At 37.2% G+C, this 26929-nt stretch overlaps 1 protein-coding gene across 4 annotated transcripts in view; it reads left to right on the forward strand.

Moving 5' to 3' along the window:
- The window catches only part of PACSIN2 (protein kinase C and casein kinase substrate in neurons 2), a 57896-nt gene that overhangs the window by 13037 nt on the left and 17930 nt on the right, over positions 1-26929 (forward strand). For all 4 annotated transcript variants that reach the window (XM_054082637.1, XM_054082619.1, XM_054082645.1 and 1 more), the window contains one exon: positions 18639-18749. In XM_054082637.1, coding sequence (XP_053938612.1) covers positions 18690-18749 — 60 coding nt within the window. In that variant the 5' untranslated portion in view covers positions 18639-18689. The remainder of the gene's footprint in view (positions 1-18638; positions 18750-26929) is intronic.

Genomic DNA, 26929 nt, shown 5'->3' on the forward strand with positions numbered 1-26929 from the left:
GAGGCAAATATAAACTAGGTAATAAAACTGTTTCTCTTCCTATGAAATATACTGAATATTCAAATCCCTTGTAGTAGTTATGAGGGGAAAAAAGCAGGTGATTTGTTGGAAGATGTTAGACATAATTTCATTTTCACTTTTGTAAATTGCAAGGTACAGAATAAATGCTCATTGTCCAGGGAATCAGCCTAAGGTTATTAAGCTCTTGTATACTCTATATAGCACATTCTTTACTAACGCTGTTTTTTCAGATGTGGTAAAATACAATTATCTTTTAAGAGTAATACCTGTTTTTTGGGTAGCTCTGATGCATCAAATATGCAGATATTTTGCCTCAGTGAAGCAGCTATTATTTTATCTTTCAGATGTGGGTAGTTGTGCAAGTTCTTTCAGTATAAACAGAATTTTGAGTTAAACAGAAGTATTAGTATTCCTACTTCTGCTGTGAGGATAGCTGTCTTGTTACAAAAGGGAAGAAAGAACAGTGGTGCAGGTGTGTGTATGTGTGTGGCCTTCAGGTAGTTGTACCCCAGGCTGATAATACTCAATGGCAAGAAAAAGCGTACAGCTAGACTCAGCATGTTTTTCATGCTTTCAGTGTTCTTTAATTATACATACACCTGAAACACTTCTTTGCATGTTTTGAAATAACCTTAGTAAATCAAAATATACATTCCCTGAAGTACATTTTAAAAATATATTTGAAAATATATTTTGTTCTTTGAGTGCTTTGTACCTGTAAGCTTCAGGAGTAAGGACAACTGAGCGCTCTTTAAAACAACTGTGCCTGAAACCTAGCTTGCTTATGTGAAGGTTACTTGTGATGATGACTGTAACTATTGAGCTGCCACTGTTAAGAACCAAACAAATATTGCCAAGATCACAGCTGTAGTTAATGAAGGGATTCTGTTAGTGGGTTAGATAAACTTCTGGCCGTCCCAAAAAAGTTTACATTGAGTGAATGAATGAAGAGCTTCTCTGTGCATGTTCACTGTTAGTAGAGCCGATGTTGGCTTTGTGGGTCTAGTTTGGCTTCTGTCAATCTAAAGCCTCCTCGACTTGGTATGCTTTGGTGTTTGGGCAGATCAGTTTGCCTCTAATTTATGCTAGAAACTAAAGGAAGAGTGTTTGCCCCTCCAGTAAAGCCATTGTATTTTGAAACAAGAAATGAAGAAATTTTAGGATATTATCTAGATGCAAGCTTACATTTTTTAGCATTATTTATATTGGATGATTACATGAAGGCTTTAAGCCTTCAGAACCTGGAGCAGAATATACCAGTACTTGAGTTTCACAGGTGTTCTCAGCTGTGATGTTCTTGACCTGACCTGTGACATTAAAGAGTATGATTATGAAAAAGTTAATCATATGTTACTTGTAAATATTGTAACTAATAGAGTCTGTATATAATTTTTTATCACGCTTTTTTCATTCTTTGTCTAAGCTCTTTGCTGCAGTATTTTACAATCCCATGTACCTCTTTTATTCTTCCCACTACTGTAAAGTAAAGATAGTTAAACATGGGGTGTGTTATCTGCTGAGTAAGCACGTGGCTCGATTTTCTTATTCTTGGAGAATATTTGATCAAATGGAAATCATACTTTCAGTGACATCTTTAAGGCATTTCTGCATAATCTAAGCTTTCAGCTTGCAGCTGCTTCAGCTGTTGAACCATTCAGTCTGTTTCTTTTTCGATTCCTTTCCTGCTTGACTTCTTAACTGACAAGCTATATGGCGATATGGCTTTGTAACCGTGGTCATATCTAGACAGGTGACTCATTTCAGTAACCACAAAGTGTTCTAGAACATTGGCTGAGTTGTTAGTGTGACCAGTGACAGAGAGTCCTGCCTTTACAGTGTTATTGCAGTTTTGTCTGTAGGTCATTGTTGCCTCGCCTTCTTGCTTGGAAGCTGAGACCATCCTAGCTGTCAGCTCTATACGCTGCATTCAAGTCTTGGAGGACAAATTCAGCACTTTGCAGGGAAATAGAGTGTGTAATCTATTCAGGTTTTAAAACTGAATTCATAAGCACGAGATCACTAAGTAGTTAGTAAAATCTTGAGTTGGAGGCAGGCCCTCACAGCACCTTTTATAAGATTGATGAGAATTCCCAATATGTGAAACATTGCTTTAGGCTAAAGGTGCAAAAACCCTGTAGTACTGAGAATTATTTTCCGGTCCTGGCTGGTTTTATACGTGTGTGTGCAGTTACGCCATGTATATTTGGTTTATGCACAAAGTACATTTTAGAAATCTGACATAAGCTATTTCTCTTGAATGTGTGCAAGTTTGGTATTTTAATTCTAGAATGATTTTATTCCATGGCACTAAGCTTTTATATTCTGATTACTTCATGTTACTATGCACCATGTGAAACCACCAATTGAATTATATTTTAACTTGAAATAGGATGTTGCATTTGAATGTAATGACTGCAGACTTCCTGGAGTCTAATGTTATGCAGTTGTTCAGTTTGATTACAATGTGTAGAATTATTTGCAGTAAACTAAATAGCTTATGAAATTTGATCATTTTATTCTGAAGCTATTGTGCCTGCTTTTCTCAGCTGTTCTGACTATCAAACTGCTAGTTTGTGAGTGTATCGGTTACTGACATATGAATTTAGATTAAGTTTGTTCATAAAGCAAAAAAAAAGGTGTGTAATTCTACCTTTAGTGGCAATTTTTGAGAATCATTGTGGAACCATTTAAAATGCAGGTGTACTTAGCTGCATGCATGACGAGCAAAGGGAGTTGTGTATTATGTGCGTTTACTGATAACTGCTTCAGCACTTCAACCCACTTTGGATCTGGACCATATATATTTTAGTAGTCTTGCATACTTGAATTTGCAAAACTAAAGTTTCTCGGACTCTAATCTTGAGAGAGCACTAGATTGAGCTTTTTATTATTTACCTCTCTTCTTTCTTTTAATTGTTGCTGAGATAAAGGTCGAAGGCTGCTGTTTAAATTCTCCACAGTCAGTGATAACACAGCCTCATTAAATGAAAATACACAATGATAATTGCAAGTGCAGGAGCAGGTAGCTAATGGGGCCTCTTGTCTCGGTTTCCTTCAACTTCAGTCCAATTTAGGTTGTAGGATAGATGGCTGACCTACTTGTACTTTAGTTAAGCATTAATTGAAGATGGCATGAAAAGGTTTAGTTTTCCTGAAAAGCAGGAGAAGAGCAGAAAGACTAGTCTTAGAGATAATTAGGCCAAATTAGACATTCATTGTTGCATTTGGGGATTATGCTTTTGAGTGATTTGTGTCTGAGAGCTACATAGGGACATATAAACATGTATGCAGATCTCTGAAAATCATAAGGAAGACTGGCTGCTTTATTTTTTCTCCCCTAAAACCCTAATAAGATTAGTGAAACCTTGAGAACCAAAGAAAAACTTCCACCACCTTAGTCTCATATGCCTGTTTTAAAGCACCACCTTGTTTTGTACAATGAAGACTTTAGATTTTCATTTGCCTTAGAGTTAAAATATATTTAAGTGTACTGTATGTGATTTAAAATATATTTAAGTGTACTGTATGTGATTTAAACCCAAACCAACAGACTGAAAACAACAAACCACCACACAAAACCCCCTGAATTTACTTCTAGCTTACCTTGTCAAATTAGGTATACAAGGCAGGCCATAAAATGAGATCTGTGACCTCAGTAATTGAGAGTGACACTTCCAGGTAGCTTAGACCAATTAGTTTAGTATGTGGTAAGGAGCCAGGTTGTTATATTTATTCTAAAAAAGAGTTTGTAGGGGATATTTCATTCTGCCAGGTCAGCAGCCCATGTTGTGTAGATTACTACATGGTGAGTAAAGATCTTCTTATTGTAGTAATTACTGTTTCAGGACTAGAAAATTAAATTGCCTAGAAACATGAGGAGTCTTGGCTAAAGTTTACCTCAGATTCACTGAGCTGAAAATCTGTTTAATCAGGATTCAAGAGTTTCTTTTTTTCAGTGGCCGTGTTAATGAAACTAAGTATTAAGCAACCTTCTCTCCTACCTTAAGACAAGCAAACAATTTAAATGCTCCTAAAGGTTCTTTAGAGGCAGGATTCAGTTTGCTTTGAAATCTGAATTAATCTTATTTAATCTGAAATATGAAACACTGTCACATGTTTGTTTGTACTGTTACAGTATAGCATTGATTTTGAAATGCTCAAACAGATCTTTTATTGTTCCTAAAGAATAATTGGTTATTTAATCTACGGGAAAGAAGGAGAGTTGAAGCTGTGTGTGCCTGTTGTTATTTTCTTTCTGCATTTACAAATTGCACTCTGCAGAGGTCGATAAATTCTGTATCTGTTCCAGAAATGACACTGCTGAAGTGTTCTATGAAGTTTATCTGACAATGATCACAATGTTGCTTTTAAGTTGTAAAGCTATCTTCGTTGTAAAGCAGTTTTTACGTTGACAGCATTCTCCCCAAATACTAAACTGCCCTTGAATGTATTTTGAGAACAGAGAAATGCTGCATGATGATTTGGCCTGTTTTTTGTCAACGTGGCTATGACAGTGAGGGAATAATGGCTGCATAAAGAATTGGTAATAACTGAAGCTACTGTTTAGAGACATTTCTCAGCTCTGAACTAAGCCAGCGATTATGGGGTGGTTATTTTATTTCTCCTTTAGCCAGGGCCTTAGGATGCAGGTCTGTACTGCCTTATGCTGGTCCTTGCACAAAAGCTGTACTACCAAAACATTTCTTATGTTATAGGATGTTGTTGTTACTGTATGCGTAACACTCCTAGAAGGCTGATGTTTTTGTGTAGTACAGAAAATAATCCGTTTGGCCCGAAAGAGTTCTGCATGAAAGCGTGGTGCATCTGCACCATTTTAAGTATAATATGAGTGCATTGTGGTCTGAGAAACTGAGTTATTTTACAAGGTCTTGGAACCTTTTCCTCTATCATCTTCAGTAATGGCCTTCTGAGACACTGTTATATAGGAAGGCCTGGTTTTTGTTTGTGCTTTCTCTGTGGTAAGAAAACCATCACTTCCCACTTTCCTTTTTTCTTTATTTACATCTCAAAAAAGCAATAGAGAAATTAATTAGTACTTGAATTAGTGCATAGGTTTGTCTGGGTCCACCTGTGCGCTTAACTTCCTCAGCCCCAGTCAGCCTTACCAGTTTCTGCCAAGCTTTAATTAAACATCTCTCTCTAAGAATAACAGAAGGCAGAGTATGCTGCCATATTGTTAATGCACATATTTACAGTTTCTAATGGTGCTTTAGTCTTTGGAAACTAGTGTCGGTTAGGTAGTCTCAGGGCTAGATTCAGTTCCAATAGCATCTCTGAATTGGTTCTCTCCTGAAATAAAGAACAGAGGTTCCTTAATGTAACCCTCAGAGTCGGGAAGACTGGCTTGTTTCACTCTAATTTAAGGGCTTAGACGTGCCTTTATTCAGTGCACGTTGGTATTTCATTAATATTACAGCTCCATAGGTGCTGTAATATTTTCCTGAGGTGGAAAAATACAGCTTTTGACCGTGGAACACCGGAACAACACAGCTGCTTCCCAAGTGACGCATCTGCAAAATGTGTGTCCACGTTTCACTGAAGTGTTTAGAAACACTGTTCTCCACCAAAGCCATTTGTATGATAGAAAAAACCCTCTAATATGAGCCACATGTGGTCTTTCCTAAAAGATTATACTAAATGTGAATTTCCAAATTTATGGCTATACAGAACCATTGGAAATGCATGTGACTGGACATCCTGTGTTGGTTTGAGTGCTGCAGTGTGGAGGAAAAAAACCCATGACCTTAGCTTGAGCTACAAGGTTTTTCATCAGCCCACAGGAAATGATGAAGTACTCTCTGATGAGAGAATTCTGTTTGTGGAAACGGAGGTCAGGCAAAGCTGTGCAGGTGCTGCAGCTCTCCATGCAGTTAGGTTGCTGAACTCCGTATTTGGAAGAAGTGCAAATGAATTAAGGCATATCTTTTAAGGTAAGTATTTTGCAAACAGTGTATGGAATGACTTGCCAAACGACTCTCATGGTTGCTGTTTTCCTAGCAAGAATTTACTATACTGTGTTGTAGCTGATAGGAAAGTACTTTTGGCTAAGTGAGCATGCTATTTTGCAATGTTTGTTTGAATGTAAGAGAATGCGTTTTGGTCATGTTTGAAATGATGGTTCTGGGCTCAAGCAGCCTGCTATCTAAAATACACATCTTTTTCTTGAATGGATGTTGTTTTACTTTTTATTTATATTTGTACTTCTGTGGGGTTTTCTGTTTTCAAGTACAGCACCGTTTTGTGGTACATGTGTAGTCAGATAAGTACTGTGGCACCTTTTATCTTCAGAATGTCTTGATGGATGAGGCAGTGCTTCTTGTAATGTTCTGTTTTGCTTCTTAATTATATGCCGTTTTAAAATAGTTGTATACATGTCACCTTCCTCTGCAGCAGCTTTGTCAGTGCAGCTGTAAATGCTGTTTCATGTTTTCTCTGCTGGAGAATAGATCACTATTATTGCTCTGCACTATTGTTTTTGCACCATTGTAAGATTCTACTGAAACTATATGTTAAGCATATATGCTTTAGGTATTTTCCTTAAGATTTTTGCGAAAGTAAGTTTTCATTATAAGTGTGTATAACTAGCCATCTAATTCCACTAACTAAAGGGTTATTTACTTTAAAATAAAATATCTGTGCACTCTAAAGATTTCTTGCTAGCTACACGCTTACCAAGTCTAATTTGCAAGTTGAAGTCATGTGGTCTTCTGCCCCCCTTCTTGCTTCTTTGAAACAAGACTATAGGCCTGTTAATCTCAATTTTATGTATTTGGGGAGGATGCCAAAATATTAAGTTTTATTTTGTTTTAGGAGACTTTGATGGGACATGTGAATTAATGGGTGCTGTCAAAGGAACCACAGAAGCAAACATGAGAAAAGAGTGAACATTTCTAATTAAATTGAAGCTTTTCCTGCATTTTCACATTTTAATCACTTCAACCTAAATAATGGAACCCTCTGACTTAAAAAAAATAAAAAATACTCTTTGATCTTTCAAATTAATTTAATTGCCAAATGGTCATGAGTTCTTCAGGTGGGTTTCTGGCAAAATGTACTCTAGGCCAATTTTGCTATGTTTTTTTTCCTGCAGAAGAAAATGTTAATGTGGATTTCTCCTTGATCAGAAAGACCTGCATCTTTTAAAGAAACTAGTTTTAATGATTCTTTATTCAGAGGATGATCACTTAATATTGTACTAGATAGCATGACGCCTAGGTCTTATGGCTCTATGTACCTTAGAGTCCTTTTCTGGATCTAAAATTTAAGAAGTATGTCTTAAGAATTGGAAATTTCTTCTATACTATAACAGTGTTCTGAGATTTAAAATCTAAAGTGCAAGCATTTTGTGACCAGAAAGTCTACTGTGAAATTGTTCTTATGTTGCTTCTCTTTTGTGCATCTCAACAGAAGCAGGGGGATGTTTTACTTACTTTACTCTTTGATGGTTAGATTCTGTACCTGATCTCAGGAAGGATGCTATTTAAATGTACTTTGTCCTATATTTTCCTGTGTTACCTGAAGAATCTGCAGGAAGCACTCGGTGTTCGCTGGGACAGCACACCTACCACGTTTGTTTTAAGTATTAAATGTTGATTAAAGCCAGGTTCAGTTAGGCTGTGTGCAAAACAATTTAGTACAATCTTAGTCTTATTCATTATGAAACAATCTGAGGTGCCTTATAAAAATAGGGGGTTTTTAGCCTAATTACAGTGCTTTAATTTAAAAATCTCTTATTTTCCAATGTCTCCTTTTATGTTTGTAAGAGGAGTCAACATAGAAATCAGTCTGAAAATTTGGAGAGGGAATTTGGGGAGCATTTTTTTCCAATGTTTATGGATTAATATCCGGTGAGCCTGTGATAAGATAAATATCCTACAACTTAGAGATAATGACATTGTGCTTCTGGTTTGGGGGTTTTCATGTGACTTAGCAACTACTTTTTTTCTTGTGCCAAGGTCACCTTGATTTCAGCTTCAGATGTGTTGCTAATTTTGACTCTTTCTTCTGCAGAAGGATTCTGAAGAATATGTTGCTAATAATGATTTCAGTAGGGAGAATTGACTTGCCAAGAAGTGCTGTTGGTTCAGGAAACAAGATGCAACTCTGTGTAGTGTATCAAAACTATGCTAAATTAAAGACGCTAATTTTTAGAGCACAGTGTACAAACAGATCAGGTGCTTTTACTTTAACCTGTAAAACAAGTGCTAAATAGGGGTTAAATCAGATCCTTTATCAAACAAATTATAATGTCTGTTTAATATATACAAATTGCACAGTTCCTTTTATGCTGTCTATACATCACATGGATTATGGAAGAAAATTAAGCTTTTTGGCTGCTAGGTGCTCTGGATAAGTTTGCTTGGATCCCCTAATGGCTATCATACAGGTTAATTTAAATATATGTTGTAGCTTGGCATTGGTGTTTGGTAATTTAAGAGATATATTCCCTGCTTAGGGACACAGTAAGTATGACTTTTGTGTTCAGACAGTATCTTGCATTTGAAATTAAGAGCTCTGTCTTCCAAAAAGTTAAAGAAAATTCAGTTTTCAGTTAAGAATACATACGAAAGTGTGTCCTTGTTGAAGCACTTTGAATAGTAGCATGACTTCAGTAGCAGGTCGGAAAGGCCGAAGATGACTCCTTGCCTCTGCTCAGCAATCCGTGTAATTTTTATAGGCATTTTTTTGTAACTTACATCATGCTTAAAACTCCATAACCTGAAGTTCAAGAGGGGATGCAGGAAAAAAAACCCAAAACAGTACTTCAGAAATTCTGGCATGGTATAATTTTGTCTTAGGGAAATTAAAGTCTTCATTGCTTTTAAATTCTTATTCTGTTGAGTCTGTAGTTTGAAGTCTCTCTTGCAGTACTGAGCCACTCGTGTAACCAAATTAGCCAAGCTGGTGGTTTTGCTCGGTAGTAGGCTGCTGAAGTTGAAAGAAGGTTTTAATGAAAAAAGAGAGAATAGTGCATGCATTTTTGTCACAAAAATAATTATCTTAAGACCTCTGAACTAAATCTTCGCAGATCTGCCTGAATAAAGCTGAAGATAACCCTTTGCTTTTTTCGTAATTGCTGAAACTTCTCTGTTATTTTTCTTTCCTGACTTTCAAGGCACAGAAAAATGTATTACAATACTTTCACAAGAATCAACCTCAAATTTGACCACTTAATGTTGTGTAGGAGCGATCATTTAAAAAAAAAATAATTAAACTTCCTTAAATACAACAGAGCCATGTTAAATAATCTTCTAAAATCAATATTAATCAATAAAATCTTTTATCAGCCTTGGATATTTTAAAACTAAAAGCAAGTGGTGAGGTAATTTCCGTGTAGGTTGATACTAGGTATTCAAAGTAAAAACTTTCAGTGTTGGCATGCCTTAAGTCATACTGTCATACAGCAGAGCAGAGACATTTTAACAATACTATCCAGCTTTAAGCAGAGTCTTGAAAATGCAGGTGCAGTTTGTGTCTGTAGACCTGGAAAGTTTTTCCCTTGCATAGTTTGTTTCGGTTACTGCATCATCCCTCATACCTCCAGCTAAGCAAAAAGTATAACCTGAGTATGTTAAGGTTTGTTTTAAGTATATCCAAATATTTCAAAGCTCCCTGAGCAGCTATGTATCAACTTTGTGTCCTTAGGCTGTATGGCGATGCCATTTAAAGCTTATAATTTGCAGTGTTAAATGGACACTGACCGCATTAAATTATTAACTTTAAATCAGAAACTTCTGCGAAGCCATTGAAGATGATTAATAATTTTACTGCTTAAAACAGACAAACAAACAAAAAGAATGCACAGTTAAAATAATGCAGCTACACAGAGTGGTTTGTCAGGCAGAGAATAAAAAATTATTTTTCCACAAAGTATTTGCTGTTTAAGGCGTCTCCTGGTTAGTTGGAAGAAATGCAGAGGGAGGTTGTGCTGGCAGTGTGTAGGAGCAGCTAGGACAGCTAGGTCTTCAGTCTGCAAAAAAAACCCAGCATGTCTAATAACAAATTAAGGGGAAGAAAGGTAGGAGATAGGAGCTACTTTTCTGATGGCTACATCACTCTGCCATTGCTGCTCATGGCTGCAGTGAAGGCAGGTGATTTTGAGAGAGAATTCCTCAAGAGGCTTGAAGGGTTCAGTTATATTGTCTTTGATTGTAAAACCAGACAGAAACAGTGGCCTATAATGTGGGACTGTCCTCTCTGGAGTCTGAGAGTGAGATAATACTTGTGCATATATGAAATATAATGTGGAGGGTGAGTCCGTTTGACAATGTTTGGGTCATTGCCTTGTGCTTCAGAGATGCTTTTCTATGCTGTGTGTGTTATTCAAAGATGATGAAGCTTAATAATTTTACATTTCATTTAATAAAATATTCAAACTCTGCTTAATGTAAGGACTAAAACAGCTGTTCTTATTCCTTATATTAAGCATTGTGAAATTTATATATTGTAAAAATTCAGTCACGTAATGTTGATGTGCCTGGAGAGTTGAATTTGAGATACTGTCTTCTCACAATCGTTGTAGGGGTCTTCTTACATGTGGTAAATAACAAGGAAATTTTAACTGCTTTAGTGATCTTCTTATGTGTGCTAGAACTGTGTCTCACTGTTTGCATATTTAGACAGCAAATTAATGCTATTTTCACTGCTTTTCTATTGCGTGTTACACGTAGCATTTAAAAAACATGAGAATGGGTGAATATAATCTAGTAGTAGCAAGGAAATTGTTGAGAACCGTCAGCCTCATCTCAGGGGGTTTACTTCCTTGGTATCTAGCAGCTGCTTTGACTTGGAGTATGGGGAGAGGGGCAAAAGCAATGGCACACCTGCGGAAGCCCCTTAGCTTTGATGTCCTCTGGCTTGGCTGAAGCCAGGCAGCTCTCCCTGCTTCCACCGCTGTCCCTCTTGCTCTGGCAGCTTGCAGCCTGCACTCCCTGTTCCTAACAGCTTCTTGCTACTTCTCGCTCCTTTTCCTACCACCTATGAGCCACGGAAGTGCAAGGTATCTCTTGTTACTTACAGTTATTCATAACTAGTATAAGCTAGTAGCTTCTGTGCTATTTAATGTCATTTTATGCTATTTGGTAACTGAAAAATGTCTAGGTGGCAAAATACTCAGGTATTCAAAGTAGAAAATATAAGAATAAATATTGCTTCCAGTCTCAGAGGAGCCTGCTTAATAAGAAATAGTTACACAATTTGTAACAGCGCCCATTGCCTAGATTCCTTCTTTTAATGCTCAGGATATAGGATACACCAACTGAGTTGCTGTCAGCTTCTTTCAAATAAATCATTTGGGTGTATGGCTCTGCTGACCTTAATGTACAGGCTAAATTCCCCAGGAAGCAACGATTTCCTTTTACAGACTTTTCTCTGGTTTTTGTTGCTGTAATTGTTTTTTGGTGGAGACTAAAAGATTTTCTTATGTCTCTGTGAAAGAGGGTGCTAGCCTCCCTGTTTTATAGATTGAAGAAAAAGAATTAGGCCAAGGTCATTGATTTGAGACTCTACCTTTGATAGTGTAAGGCCTGACTTCTATTTATAACATTAATTCATGTCTACTGATTGAAATTAGAAGAGTTCACAGCAGAGTAGTAGTGAATAATCCTGGTTTGATGCATTTGTTCCCTGCACCCAGGGCGTAGAATTCCTTGATGTCACTTGAAGGTGTAAACCAAAATGGCTTTTTTTTTTTCCTGTAGTTACTTGTCTTATTAATTTATGGACTTTTAAGTGTCAGTAGCTGTGATTCTTAACAGGTTTTGGTCCATGATTTCACAATATTGCTAAAGAAGTTATGGAACTTTTTTCTTTCTATGTAAACAGTAAATGAATTGCAGCCCTGAAGAACTTGGAACTCTGATAGAGCAAGTTATTTAGACAGGATAGAAAAGGAAGCCATTTCTAAATTGCTTTATATAACCAGGAAATATGAGATACAGCAGATTCATGGTAGCTGCACTGGGTAGCAAACCACAGTTGTTTGCACTTAAAGCATAGGACATGTTTGTTTCCATACAATGAAGTCCCATTTCCTTGCTATTTTATTTGTGTGGAACAAAACCTGAGACTCTGTGAGTAATATGGAAAAATGCTATAACTGAAAGTTTTTGAGCAGCTAATCGAAGTTGAGTAGTGTCTTTACACATAGGTATTTTACTCCCTAGTCATGAAACTTGAAAATCCTGCTGAGTCAGATCCATAGTCATAAGTCCTGTCATTCCAAAAATAAATTTAACAGATAATGTGACTGAGTGCTTTTCTCTTCTGGAAGCTGGTAGGCTGTCTTTGAGCTCACCTCTCTAGAGTCTTCAGAGACAATAGGAAGATAATATTAATAGCTGAAGAGACCATTTAGATTCCTAGATGTGGATTGATTAAATTTTTTTCTGCCTCATTTTGAGGGCAGTTAAGCACTGATTGCACAAAGATGTTCTGCAAGCTCTGTCTGTGAAGGTTTTCAAAACCTGACTGTACAAAGTCCTGAACAACGTGGTCTGATGCTTCTTGAAGGGTTCTGTCATTTTATGGTTCTGAGGTTTTCCTCTGTTGTGGATTGGTTTGTCATTTGGAGCCACAGTCCTAGTGATGGCCTTGCTTTAAAGCAGCATATTGTAGATGAGAGACTAGTAGGAAGAGCTAAGTATTATGTCACATTGGCACTGATGACTTCAGTCAGTTCTCTCTGTTGTAGAAACAGTGAAGTTCTGGAAGCAAGGCAGGAGGAGTCACGTCTCCTGTTTGTCATCTGGATTGTACGTAGTGGGAAATGGTGATTGGATCTGCAGGACAATGCTGTGGGGCACTGCCTTCAGGTTTCAAGTATTTGAAGTAGTGTTTTGTCTGCAGGCATTATTTGTGTTGGAATATCAGACTCAGAATGTATTCTTTCTCATCATTGCACTGACACCTTAATTGGATTTTTTTTTTCTTTTTAGTATTGTCTTTTTGAATTAGTGATTTATGTAATCAAAATAAACATCATCTTCCAGGGAGGTTCAGAATGTGAAATATGTCTTTCAACAAACAACACTAGTTGTTTCACAGTAAGAATTCATCAAACAAATTAGTCTGTTATTGGGGGCTGGGGATGATAAACTGAACAGTTTCTTTAAATGTTTTTTCCACTCTTCCTGTTGGAAAGCACCTTAAGAGAAGCTTTGAGGTTCACTGGATTATTTTAACACCTTAAAAGTCTGCATTTGTTACACAGATTTTTGCAAGTTGTGTGTTGTGCTTATCTCTACCATCTGACATGTGAAGTTAAAAGGGAGTAAAAAAAAAATCAAGCATTTCAACATGAATGACGCAAGGATTTTTGTAAATTGTTTTCAAGGTAACAGCATCAAAACCAACTTTTTGAGGGCAGGGGCAGCATATTCTATTCAGGTGTTTTTGTGTGCAGTATCTGAAGGTTCATTTTTCAGTATTGGTTAGTATTTTCTAAAAGCCTTCAGGATATTTATAGCACTGCTTTTCCCATTGTAGGGCACTAGTGGTAGAGAAGACATTCAAGGTCCTTAGCAGATAGCACTGCTAGAGTATTCTCTAAGAGGAATCTATAAAAAAATGTATTGGTCAGTTTACTTGTGTCCAAGATCAATGCGTCCTAATTTATGAGAATTGTTTAAAAATCACTAAGTCAAGAAATTTGAGGCTTCCTTGTTTGCACCATTTCTGTAGCTATTACAGTACATGCTCTTGAGTATATAGTTACTTTTCGCAGCTGGACTTTGTGGTTTATTTTTAGCACAGGTAAGTTCTTAGCTAATGTGTGCTGGGACTTTTTATGACAAAAGGCAACAAGGGCTTTGTCTGTGCTGCCTTCACATTTGGTGGTTTACGTGCTTGTGGTGACACAGGTTAAGACTTGTTTTAAGACCTTTGGCTTCATGATTAGTAAAATATTGAGACTTTGTTTTTTAAGGGAAATTCCAAAGTTCTTTGACACGGGAAGAAAATATCTTCAGAAGAATTAAAGTTATGCTGTCCAAGAGTGTGCTGAGGAAAAGGCACAGAGCAAGATCTAGAAGTGGTTTCTGTTCAGCCAAGATCTTTAATCTGCCTTCTGAGGAAAATGAGGCTTGTACCTTTTGCCTTCTCTAACTTCCTGCATCCATAATTTTTTTATCAATCAATCAGGCTCAGGTAAACGTTAAAGAAGAACAGAGATAAACTGATGTACCTGCTCAAGAGAACCTTAATGTGAGCTTGGTAATAATCTGTCCTGTTTGGGCAGCTGGTTTGCCAGTCGGTGTGAAGGTGGGTGGAAACTGCTAGAGTGCCGTACTACTGCTTGCTCAGCAAGTGGTTGAGGGACAAGAAAAAGGCAATGTAGGCACTCCTGAGGAGCTGGGTGTGACTCGTGGAGTGGTAAGATAAAGGCCAGAGTGGACAAAGACACACTTGTGGGAGAATAGGAGCTGGGGGTGTGCCCTGTGCTTTTCTATGGATTTCTTGGTCTGTTGCAATCTAGCCAACCAAAGAACCCCAAGCTTTGAGAGATGCAGGTGATCATTTGTGGAGAATCTGTGCAGAACTCATCTCTTTTGTTGTCTTGAACTAAATTTCCCAGATTTTATACCAACAGCCTTAGTTGTTCATAGGTTTACTTTTTATAGTGAAATGGAAGACCCTGCAAATCAAAGTGCAATGAACTTCCATTGTGAAACCACTGCAAATTCACTTGAAGGATGGGAGAACCTAACCCTTACAAAAAATGTGCTAAAGGACCGTCTGCTGTAATAATTCTATTTCATCAGGGTAGCATGACTCATACTGCTTAATGTTCCTATCTCAGTATTCAGTTTATTTTTAAGTGGTGCTGTACAAATGTTTTTGTGTGCCAGTTGTTGCTATGACTTCATAATATTTCCCTAAATACGCTTGCTCATACTTTCTCACAGAATAGCATTTGGCATGTAAAAACCTTAAAACCATCAGAATTTCCTGAGTGCTGATCATTTTCATACTTTTATGGAAAAAAGGATAGCTGTGTGTATTATGTAGTTTTAGTTGAGGAGGAGTAAAAGTTTTAAAAAAGAAATCCCCACAACCTGTTCCCTCATTTAAGAAAATGTTCCTCTGTTTCAACTTTTCCATTTTTTTTCTGAGTAACTTTTCAGATGACATTTCCAGCACTGGTATACTTTAGGCTATTTTGTTAAAGGTAAGCTGGCACTGTATTATTGCTTCAGAAAACTTTCACTGGCTTTTCTTTTTGAAATTGGAGGGGGGGGAAAAGTACTTGTTGTGTACTTTGGGGAGTGGGACAGGTGTCTTGTTGAAATTTTCCTTTAGACTTGTACTTTTGCATAAGGGTCTCTTTTTCCAAGATGCTGAGCTCTACAGTTGCCTGCCTTTCTTCTAAATGGCAGTAAATGCTTTGGTTGAAAGATCTTGGTGTGCTATAGAAAAACAACTATAACTCTTCCTGAGAACCTTTGGAATCTTGTTCATTCCCTTGTTCTGCATGGCATGCCTGGGTCATACGCTTGCTTCCATCACTCGCTTGGTTTCAGAGTAATGTGATCGTTAGTGCTGCTTACTGGGAAAAAGACAAGAGGCCACGGAACAGTTAAGAGAATCCAACTAGCAATGTTTACTGATCTAACAATAGTGTAGGAATTTCAACTTCTGGGGAAAGTAATGGTCAGCTTCAAGGAGACCTTCTGTCATGGAACATGCCTTGGTACAGGTGGAACAGCAGATACATGCATCATACCATCGTTTAGAATCTATTACCTGCTTTAAAACACACAAGAGTGGTGTCTCTAAACTCTTAAGTTTCCCTTTGGTCAAATTAAATAATAACAGAAGTTATGGTTAAAGATATCACTACATAACCTTATATTTTTGTGAAAACTTCAAAACAAACACGAAAAAACTGTTTAATATCAAACTATTCTTTTGATTTTTTTCTAACAAGTTGCAAGTTCATAGCGCTTTTTTTTTCTCCTTGTGCTGCTTATGACTATCTAAGAAAGGCTATCAGAAAACAAATGCTTACATGGGATGTTTAAATGTGATCTTCGCTTACCTTAATGTATTATAGAATTGCAAGGGCCAAAATTTGGAAAGAAAGCATTCCATGTAAAGGTATGCTGCTAAGAAACTGACAGTCAAATAGTGGTTTAAAGTAATTTTCTCTGTTGGTTCAATAAAAGTTTCCCCTCTTGGTTCAATAAAAGCGTAGGTGTGAAAAAAGGTCTTTTGGTAATTACTAATAGCAAGTTGAAGATTATTACACTAACATGTAAAAATACTTCCATCTCAATATATCGTCTTCCTTTCTAATTGTTGCCATTTTGCAGAATCCTTACTGTATTTTTAGCTATCTTTTCGAAATAGAAATCTAACAATCAATGTTCCTGTTGTAGTTTTCAATCTGTATTCAGTGGTAAGATTATTTAAGCGATCTGTGAATTGGATTATGGAAATGAATTGTTGAAAGACTGTTCAGGAGAAATGGCTTGTCTTCTAGCCAGAGCAATTTTTTGTTCAGTGTGCACTGTAACTGTTTGAACCAATTGTGTTTCAGTAGCTAGTTTTTGTTACAAGCAAGTGGTAGTACGCCTGCCTTTATAGCAGTTATTCTGAAGAGTATCCCAGAAATGCAAAATTAGTGTTGAGTTGTCCTCAGCTTGGAGGCTTTCAGTTTAATTTGTCTCAGCAGCTTGTCATATCCACAAGGTTGCAAGGCAGGCCAGGTTTGTAGGCATTTTCTACTCTTCCTTTTGAAGTGGCCCTATGGCATTAAGGGAAGCAAGATTCATGAGGCAAAGGAGGAAGGGAGCTTCACCTTGTGGCCTATTGATAAAGGTATTCATCCCAGAAGGGGTTTTATTATTACCCCTGTCTAGCCCTGGCAGTAGTTGTAGGCAAACTTGATAAGGGAAATTTAAACAGGACAACTTAATGAAGTGTCTGTAGAGATTAGGCAGGGATTTGCATGTGTGTGTTGTAGGAGGGAGCTGTTTCCTTCCTCTCCTACCTCTTGGTCTCCAGCCTGCAAACCACATTTGTGGATATAAGTGCATGAATTTTTTACCTCAGTGGTGTTTTTGATACTGATCTTAAACGTTAGCTCAGAGCCATCCTGATTTATTTTTTTTATACGCACTACTTTATAAATAATCTCCTTCAATGAGGGTGGATCCTGTGTTTCTTCCACGCAGCTGTGTCTGTATGGGTGAGAATTGTTAAAGTAATGATTGTCTTGTAATAAAGATTAGGATTTGGAGCTGATATTTTTTTGGTTTTGCTTTGTTTTGCTAAAACTAAAATGTAATAAATAGTATGGTAACATGTCACAAAATGCAGTAAATCCTAGGTGTGGGAGTTTCAACTCCTAAGGATAGAGAAAGTAATTGTCAGCTTCAGGGAGACTTGGAGTGTGCCTATAACCTTTTATTTGGTACATGTGGAACAGTAGATACATGCACCACATCGTTTAGAATCTGTTTTCCGCTTTAAAATGCGCAAAGTTGGAGCAAGAAAATGACTAGTCCAGGTAGTTACTAGCCCCGTAAGAGGTCTAGTCCCAGCTGGCTGGGTGAAATAAGTGGGCCTGTCTAAATAACAAACTGCACTAAGACTTTTGGGAAGGAGGCTGATCACGTCTCCTGTGTTTGACTTAACGTAGCTGCAATGCTTTTCATGTTGTTTTTCCTTTATTGTTTCTGAGGAAGCCCTGCGTTGTGTTCGTGGATGCCTTTAGCTTTCAAGTAGATGGTTTGAATATAAAATTCTTACAGAAATTAAACTTTTTCCTTCTGAAAAGGTTTATTTATTTTTCTTTAAATTAGCGAGTGATTTTGGCCTCAAATATTACCAGTGGGTTTCATTATAGCATTACTTAAAGGGGGCCTACTGTAAAGCTGGAGCTCTTTGTCAGGGAGTGCAGGTATAGGACGAGTAACAGTTTTAAGCTGAAAGAGGGGAGATTTAAATTAGATATTAGGAAGAAGTTGCTTACTGTGAGGCTGCTGAGGCACTGGCACAGGTTGCCCAGGGAAGCTGTGGATGCCGGTCCCTGGAGGTGTCCAAGGACAGGCTGGATGGAGCTTTGAGCAACCTGATCCAGTGGGAGGTGTCCCTGCCCACGGCTGGGGGTGGAACTGGATGATCTTTAAGGTCCTTTCCGACTCAACTCATTCTATGATTATATAACATAGATTTACATTGAAAAATTAGTAGAAAGCAGTGCAGGTTATTGTATCAGTAGCAAAGATCAATTAATTGTTTCTTATGAAATGCTTTGAAGTGGAATACTTAGCATGTAAGGATCACACTGCCCAGTCTTTTCTTTTGATCATAATAGGAAGTTTTATGATAAAATAGTGTGATAACATTTCATATAGGCAGATAGATTGAGTGTTTTCTGGCCAACAAATGTGATAATAAGAGCCAAGAACTTTGTGTGGTAGAACAGTGTTCTTTTGTGAACTGTGTTTCTTTCCAGGCCCTGTGTGGTTACCTCTTGTTTTTACTTGGTGTTGCTAGGTATCAAAAAATTGAAGGATGTTACCTATTTAATTTATTTTTTTATAACTGTTTTTCGTTAATAATACTCATAATTTTTTTGTATTTTATTACAGATTCTGAAGGTGTTTGAGCTCTGAATATTTTCCAGTTCTTCATACATAGAAATGTCTGGCTCATACGATGACTCCGTTGGAGTAGAAGTTTCTAGTGATAGCTTCTGGGAGGTAACCAGAATGTTTTATCACAATGTTTTGATTTTATTTTTTGCTCTTATTACAGAAAATCTAATTTTTGTACATTGTAGGAGAGAGCTACAATACAAGTTACCTTTGGTTATTGTGATCTGCAGAAATTGCCTTCAGGGTAGAAATAACCTTTTCGACTTTGGCCTAGTTCTATCAAGGTTTTATAACTGGCACAAACTCAAGTTTCATATATTTGAGTAGGATATGCAATTCAGAACTGAAACTTTGTCAATTTTAATTGCCGAAGAGGGGTGTGGGTGGGTTCAGTTCATTCAGAATTCTAGACACTGTCTTTACACTCACTCTTCAGGGAATGAAGCAAAGGTTTGGCTGCAGTAAAAAATGAATCCCAATGATAAGTCAGTGGCTTTGTTACTGGAGCAACTTTAAGGATTCTCAAAGTAGTAACAGTTTTTCTGAAAGCAAAATTGGACTTTCCAAGCAATTGATGACCAAATTAAAAAAAAAATAATTCATGTATTTCCTTGTACTAAGCTTTTCACAATTTAGCAATATGAAAGGGAATATTTCACTGAATTTTGGAGTTTTGAGTATTGCATCATGTAGGAAAATACTGCTTGTTTTGCTGTTCCTCTTTGTGCTGTTTTATTCTTACGACAAACAGACAAGCTTGGCGACTGTGGCTGCAAATGCTGATTCTGTAACCATTAATAGAGGCAGTTGTGTTCTTACAATGAATGTAAAGACTTTGTTATTAGTTTGGCAAAGTGACTAAAGGCGGGATATTTCAATATGTTGAAGCTAAGTGGTGTTTGAAACAGAAGGGAGGCTGTAGAAGTTTCATAGATGGTTAGTGCTTAAAATATCACCACTAACATTTGTGTTGTGGTTAAAGAAAAGCAAAACCCAACAACAGATAGGTTAGAGAGTTCAAAAGATATAGCAGGTTATTATAAAGTGAGGTATGTATAGCTCAAAGACTGTAGTTTATGTAACATGTAGCCTACATGTTTATGTAACTGCATGGAGAATTGAAAAACATGTGGTGTGACTTCCCTGGCATTCTGCAAAGAGGGATCTTTTATGGATACACTAAGCTAATTTGAACTAAGCATGAAAAAGAGTACTGTGATATAGATGATAAATGATTTTACAGCAATGCTGAGCTACTAACAGGAACGAGTGACACTAATGAATTTTTACCTTAATGCATGCTGTGCTTTGTAAATTTATGGGGTCCATGTAGTTTGAGAGAATAAACGTATTTACAAAGCTATCTTAAAAACATATATATACTTTTCTCTTCATGGAAATAGCTGAGAGAATATATTAACCATTCCTTTGCACTCTGATATATATTAAACTATTCGAAGACCGGTAGTCTTGGCAATACACTATTATAGCAATAAATGTGAAATAAATGTGGAATTTCTGTTTTGATGACAGTTTTTATGGTTGTCTATAGCATCACGTGGCAGGGAAAGTGTTTCTTTTCTTGTCTTAGCACTGAACAAAATGTTTGAACTAAAGCGCAGCATAAGGGAAAGTGGTGAAGTACCTGAAGCTGTCCTGTCCACTGCAGTCTAGCCTTGATACGGGATATTTTGAGTGATTGCTTTTGTCCAGGAAGAGTTTTCTTGTGGCCCCTGTACTATGGTTCTCTGCATCTTTGTGAGGGTAATTGCATTGACATGCATGCCTGATACTGGCCTGGAATGTATTTTGGTCTGTATATGCTTCTGATTATGCTTGAGTGAATGATTAAGAGATCCAGCATATTGTTCAGGCCAAGAAATGCCTTGGCAGGATGTACCATTTGACTTCAAACCATGCCTTTCTACAGAGAAGCCTGACAAACAATAGGACAGGAATTATCCTTGAGATAAAGAGTTAAGAAGGGAGAGGAGGTTTGCCAGGCTTCTGCTGTTGGTAGAACGTGAATGTAAAATAAAGGAAGTCCTGTGCAAGACTTAATAAATTTTACTTACAAATAACTCTTCAGTAAGCGACGTGGAGAAACTAGCAGCAAGCCTGTCAAACTTAATTACCAAACTCTTCTTCAAGTACTTTTGGTATGTAGCCATCTTTCCTAACTAAATTTGACTGAACTGTAATCTAAAACTTGTCCCTTTTCCATGTATTCTGAATTAGTTATTTTGTTTCTGAAGATTGCAAATCTGAATTCTAGTCTTAATATTTCTCGAAATGGATAACTAAACTACTTTGAATAATGCTTTCTGTCTGTCTGGAGTAGAAAGGATGCAGTGTCTCTGGAATGCCAGCCTCGGTACTTCGTGCCTCTGGTAACGAGAAGTAAAGAACTTGTAATCAATTTGAAAATTGTGTTACTGCAGATTTGTCATTTGCACCCTTTTGTTAGAGGTTCTAAAGATATTTTACACTATATGTTTTTTCTTTGTTTTTAAAAACAGCCTGCAGTTTGTTAAAAGCCACCTTGCTGTGTTTTACTGCCACAGCTGAAAGCAGTGAATGCATTTAAACGTGGCCATAGGACAGAGAGAGAGCCTGGCAGGATGAAGTTTTGAGTTTGCTCCATCACACTCCAAAATAGCTCAAATTTATTTACCTTTGGAGTGTGCTGCAAAGCCAGTCTTTTTCTTGAAAGACATTTAGGAAAGAGTGAGGTGGCTGGGCGTGGGACCAATCTGAAGAACTTTCTGTGAAAACTGTTTCTTGGTCACTGTGTATCTTCAAAACTGAACTACTTTTCTTTGAATGTTGATGTTTGGTTGAGCTGATAATAAGAACTGTACTTAATAAAAAGCTGATAAACCAACTTCTAAGTTTTTGCCACTGCTGTTGACAGAAATTTCATACAATATTGTCTTTAGGAAATAAAATACTTTCTTCATAACCATTTTTCTGGCTCTAGAAGTGTTTGCTTTCTTTTAGAATTGTTGCTGCCTTTGCTAGGGTTCATTATTACAGTGGTGATTATTAGCAGTTTGATCACATCTGAAAATGTGAATCTATATAGTATATGGTTGCATGGTACTAAACTTACTGCTCTAAGCTTGTCTGGTTGCATATGCTTAGACTGTCTATGGAACAATTCAATGCACGCTACTTTATGAACCTTGTTTTACTAGGTTACTATTTCAGCACTCTTTATGGAAACTTCCAGGTCTGGCGTTGAGAGACAAGCTCGATGTTTGAAATCCAATAGGAACAGTAATTTGCTTCCATTGAAGACTTGTATTTTTTTATTGCTACCTAGATATTGTTATTGGGTTCAGATTTGTGGTTGGGAAATGGTTGCCTTGTAAAAGGGAACTGGAGAAATTGCTGTGTGGACTTGTGTTCTTGGTGTTGACTTACCGTAGATGTACCAGTCAAAAAATGTGGGTGGGACAAGGCTTAGGCATAAGCAGTATCTTGTATCAGAACAGCTGCTATAACTGAAAAGAATTAGGCTTTCAGAAATATAGATCTTTAGCATGAAATAGAAATAGTCCCAGCCTTCACAATAAAATTAAGGATTTTTTTTCAGTATTTAGGTAACTCAAGCTACAACTAAAAGTTTTTTTCTCTTCTAGCAGAATAAGTCCTTTTCAGGTGGACAAATCTTATTTTCCTCTAATTTGGCCAGGTGTTTACCAATTAAAAGTACTTTAGGAGACACAATTCTGTACATGTTTTCATCTAAGCTTGCTTAGAGAGCAAGGAATTGCAAAATAATTAGGTATTCTGAAAGATAATGGCCACAGTAACAGGGGAGGATTTCATTGAAGTTTCAGTTGTAGTAGTGTCTGAATTTACTTAGGAAGTGGAAGCTCTTTTTTAATTCTTTGTCTTTCTAATAAGCTTCAGTGTACCTTGATGTATCTGGTTAAGTTAGTGGGTCTTTCTGAGTACAGAAGTTTAAGACTGTGGAATCTTGTTATGCTCGAAGAAGAAATTCCTTCATCTGTTACTACTCATAAAGGTGATGTGCTTTGGGTAATCAAAGGTTATTGCTGATAACCTCGAGCAGGATGGCAATAACTCTTCCAAGGGAAAGTTGAAAATTCGGAGCCTGATGTGCAGTTTGAAACCCTTTGTATTTCTTTCTCATCTGTCAAATGGACTCTCAGCACCTGCATGACTGTTGTAAATACATTTCTGTTTGTCATAATATTTCATGCCACTTCCTTGCATTCAAAATAGACTGTGGCAAACCCAGTTGGTTCTGACACTCTGCTGCTTAAATAGAACAGAAGAAAGGGACAATTCTATTGGCAATTGAATTGGACAATTCTACTGAGGTAGTTTTGAAATGCATGGGAAAAAATTTGGTATATTAATAATAAATAGAAGGGCAACTTTTGTGATATGTTTTGTTAATTAACCTCTGGCTTTATGCTTGGTAATGACTCTTTTGGTCATATTAAAAGGAAAATGCGCTGAGCAAGCTGAGGCCAATGCTATTGTTCGCTTAGATACCTGTGAAGGCAAGAAAGGTGATGAGCAAGCATTCCTAGTAGGAGTGTATGCATATCTTGCAAGGTAAGACATCAAAAGAAACAACAGCTACACAGCCTGTGCAAGTAGTTATTTTTGAGCCATGAGTCCCTCACATGTGCCTCTTATACCCTACATGAGCCTTCACCCTTATTTTCTGGTAGCATCGGCAATACAGAACCATCTCCACTTACTGAAGGAATATTTACTGCCCTGTGAAAGCACTTATCCAAACAAAAATAGTCTTTCTGAACTAGCAGCTGGTTTTAGCTCTATTGAAATTAAGGCTTTGACTGGATTCCTTGGAGGACAGGATCTGATGTGCATTTTGAGGTGCACTGCACATGGCTTTCATTTTATTCTAAAGGTGTTTGAGAGTCACTGGCAAGATAAAATTTTCAGCTTACTCCGAAAGGGCAAGTTGTTACTCTGTGTAGTATGGGTGAATCAAATCTGGCCACCATATGCACTCCGTTTCTCCCCAAAGCCAGGTCAAACTCAACGCTCTGGATAGCAGAGGCTGCTCATCTGGGGCAGGCCTCCACAAATTGTATTATAAGTTGTCAGCACCAATGGTCTTGGTCCTGCCCGTTTGATCCTCCTCATACCTGTGCTGGATGCCTACTGCTGTCAGCCAACATCTACATGAGGTATCTGTTGCGGGCGGTGGGAGGTTGGTGTTAGATGCAGGGAGAAGCTCCCAAAACTGACTTGACTATTGAAAAGCTGTAATTATGTTGAAGGATTTCAGGTACTTCTCAATTAATGCTTTCTGCTGATGAAACAGTCTTCTGTTTTGCTTATTAATTTTAAAAATATTTGGACTCTGCAATAGTAGATTCCTGTAATATCTCCTATATGCTTTTTTTCTCCATCCAACATTAAACAGCATTAATGTTCTCCATTTATATTGCTAGGTGTTTGAATACTGGTATGTTTGGCTTTAGATTTTGTGGGTTTAAGAGCTTGCTTAGGATTTTTCCTGCAACCAGCGGTGAATTTATGTGGGTAAACTGAGAAAATTTAAATACACGAAGCTAGTGCTCATAGATATTTGGACTGTGTGTTAATTATGCACCAAGATAGTTTTTATTTGCAGCCCCCCCAAATTATTACAGTTGCTAAAGCTGGTTGAAATATTTGGAAACTTACTGTTTGATGTAGCTTGAAAGAAGTTGTATTCGTGATTAAATGGAATACTGGAAATAGTAAGCGTGTCTCTATAATGGCCATCAGTATATGTGGGTTTGACTACGAGCCTTTGAAATTCATTATTGTGTTTCTTGCTTATGAATATTTGTCCACAGGAAAAAAAAACCCTTGCATTCTGTGGTGATTGACTTTTAAATGGTTCCAGTTCATAAATGCTCACTAGTTATGCATAAGCTTGGCAAGCTTAGAAAAGGAGTTGACAGAAAATCTTACTTCAGGCATTTGAAACTCTTGAAATAGTTGTGGTTACAGCAATTATCATGAAATATGAGAATTAACTGACTGTAGTTTAGCAATAGCTGAACCTTTCCCACCTTCTGGGCTGCTAACAAATTAAAATCCCCTTATTTTTCGTGCAGTGTACCAGAAAAACCTGCAGAACGTGTTTTAACTCTTCACAGGCTTTTATCCTGCTCTATGAATATGCTTTAAAAAAGTCTGTTACTTGAGGTAAAGTAGCTTGGTATCTCCACTCCTTTTGTGTTTAGTGCTGTGAAATTGTAAAATAATGAGGTTGTAAGCTCTTAAAATATTCCCACTATAGATCATATCGGTGACAGTGCTTGGCTGTGTTAGTACACTGGTGGTCATGAAGGAGAGATGACTGGGCTGCGAACTGTGTGATGCAAAATGCCTCAGCACTGTGTACTTGTGTGTTTTTCTCTGATTATTACAGATTCTCTAAATCTTAGATTTGACAGAGATTTTGAGGTGACTGTGTTCATACATGAGAGGAAATATCAAAATGAGAAGGAATGTTTTCTTGACTCAGCAAAATAGAGATCTTAAGAGATGCCTGTAAGAGATAAATGGGGCAAAACGGGATCAAGGAGGCTTATTAGTAGCAAAACTCTATTTTTTTGCAGTGGAAAAGGAGAAATGTCTCTTTCCAGTGGGTGTAGTGTCAATGCTCAAATGAAAGCAGGATATAGTTTTAAATATCTCTCATTCTTCTTCAAACTTGAAGAATGTTTATAATCTTACACCCCCCCACCCCCGATGTTTCATTTGTAGGACAAGAAAACTAATTACTTTGTGTCTTAGTTGTCTGCTGTCTGTTTGGGAATTGCCCAATACTCAGAATAATTGGGAAGTTGTTCTAACTAGCAAAGTCCACACAGTGCTAATCAAGAAACCTGAAAATTGCAAGGCATTATGTAAAGGTGGCTCTGACTGAAACAAAGAAGCACAGGATTTATTTTTTTTTCCCCTGGTCAGTTGCTACAAATAAAAGAATTAGTCATTTTTGGTTTAGCTCAAATGCTGTTTGGGAAGGGGAATGGGGAGGTCTTGCATAATGCAGGCTGGCTCAGGAGTTGCAGAAAATAGTCTTGAATAAAACAGCATATTAAGTCATGTTTTTCTTCTCCAGAATTCAGGATATCTTTAGTGTGTTTGTGAGATTTTAATGTAATTGTTTTAACTTATCTATAGTTAAACTAGTAGTTGTTTGACTGCATGAAGACTACAGTTCTTTTCCATTTACTTGGCTCTGTGGTGTAAATACCTTGTGCCTTTGTACCTCCAAGTCTGCCTCCTGCAGTGGCAGGTTGCACATTCCACTTCTTGAAAAAAATCTGTCATTGTATGGTCCGTAACCTAAAATAGTTGTTGGTTTTCTTTTGTAAATAAACCACTAGGTTTTTAAAATGCTAAATCCAGAGAACGTGTTCTGTGTGTCATGAAACACAGAAAAATGGTGTATTTCCAAAATTCGAACATTCCTTATAAGGCATGAAGTTTGAATGTGTGATGTCTACTGTACTTTAAACCACTGCTTATAAATCAAATGAGCTTTTTTTTTTTCTCGAAAACATTAGTATAAAAGGCTTCCTTTGGAATAGAGAGTTATTATTTTCCAGTATTGTAGGCCTGGTTCTAAACTGTGATGCTGGTTTTTATAGTCCCGCTATGGAGAAGGAGGTGGCATGGGTGAATGATCTGTGGTCCACATGGAGCTCTTCAAAAGTGGATTTGTGTGATGATAGTGACTGGACCATAATAGGGAAGCTAAATTCAGTACTGAATACCTGCCTGAGATTTGGCAACTGCTAGATTTTACAGGGAAGTTAGAATTTGCTCAGACAACACAAAAACACAGCATTAAAAATACCATGAGGCAGCCACCTCCCATTCAACATTACCATTTAAAATGCTAATTTAATAGTGAAAGATTTATGAAAGGAAATGTTCGTGCTAGAGACATAAATCCCTGGGCACATGACTGGAGACACAAATTGATGCTAATATAAGACTTTAGTAGTGGTGCCAAGCTAGCATAACTTGTTTTAACAGTCTGCTTGGCTATGAATCTACAGCTGGAGTAATTTTGAGCAGATGAATGGTTTGCCCTTCTATTATGAAGGCTTTAGCAAGTATTCTTTGAGCTACTTAATTTTCTTAATGCTTTGATTACATTCATATGTCATATTTATTACTGTACAGTGTTAGTTTGAAACCGCCTACTTCTCAGTTTCCATTTCTCCTTAAAATGAGAGGTAATTTTTTATACTTGGTTGTCAGTC

The sequence above is a fragment of the Cuculus canorus genome, chromosome 1 (assembly GCF_017976375.1).
Source record: "Cuculus canorus isolate bCucCan1 chromosome 1, bCucCan1.pri, whole genome shotgun sequence".
Lineage (NCBI taxonomy): Eukaryota > Metazoa > Chordata > Aves > Cuculiformes > Cuculidae > Cuculus > Cuculus canorus.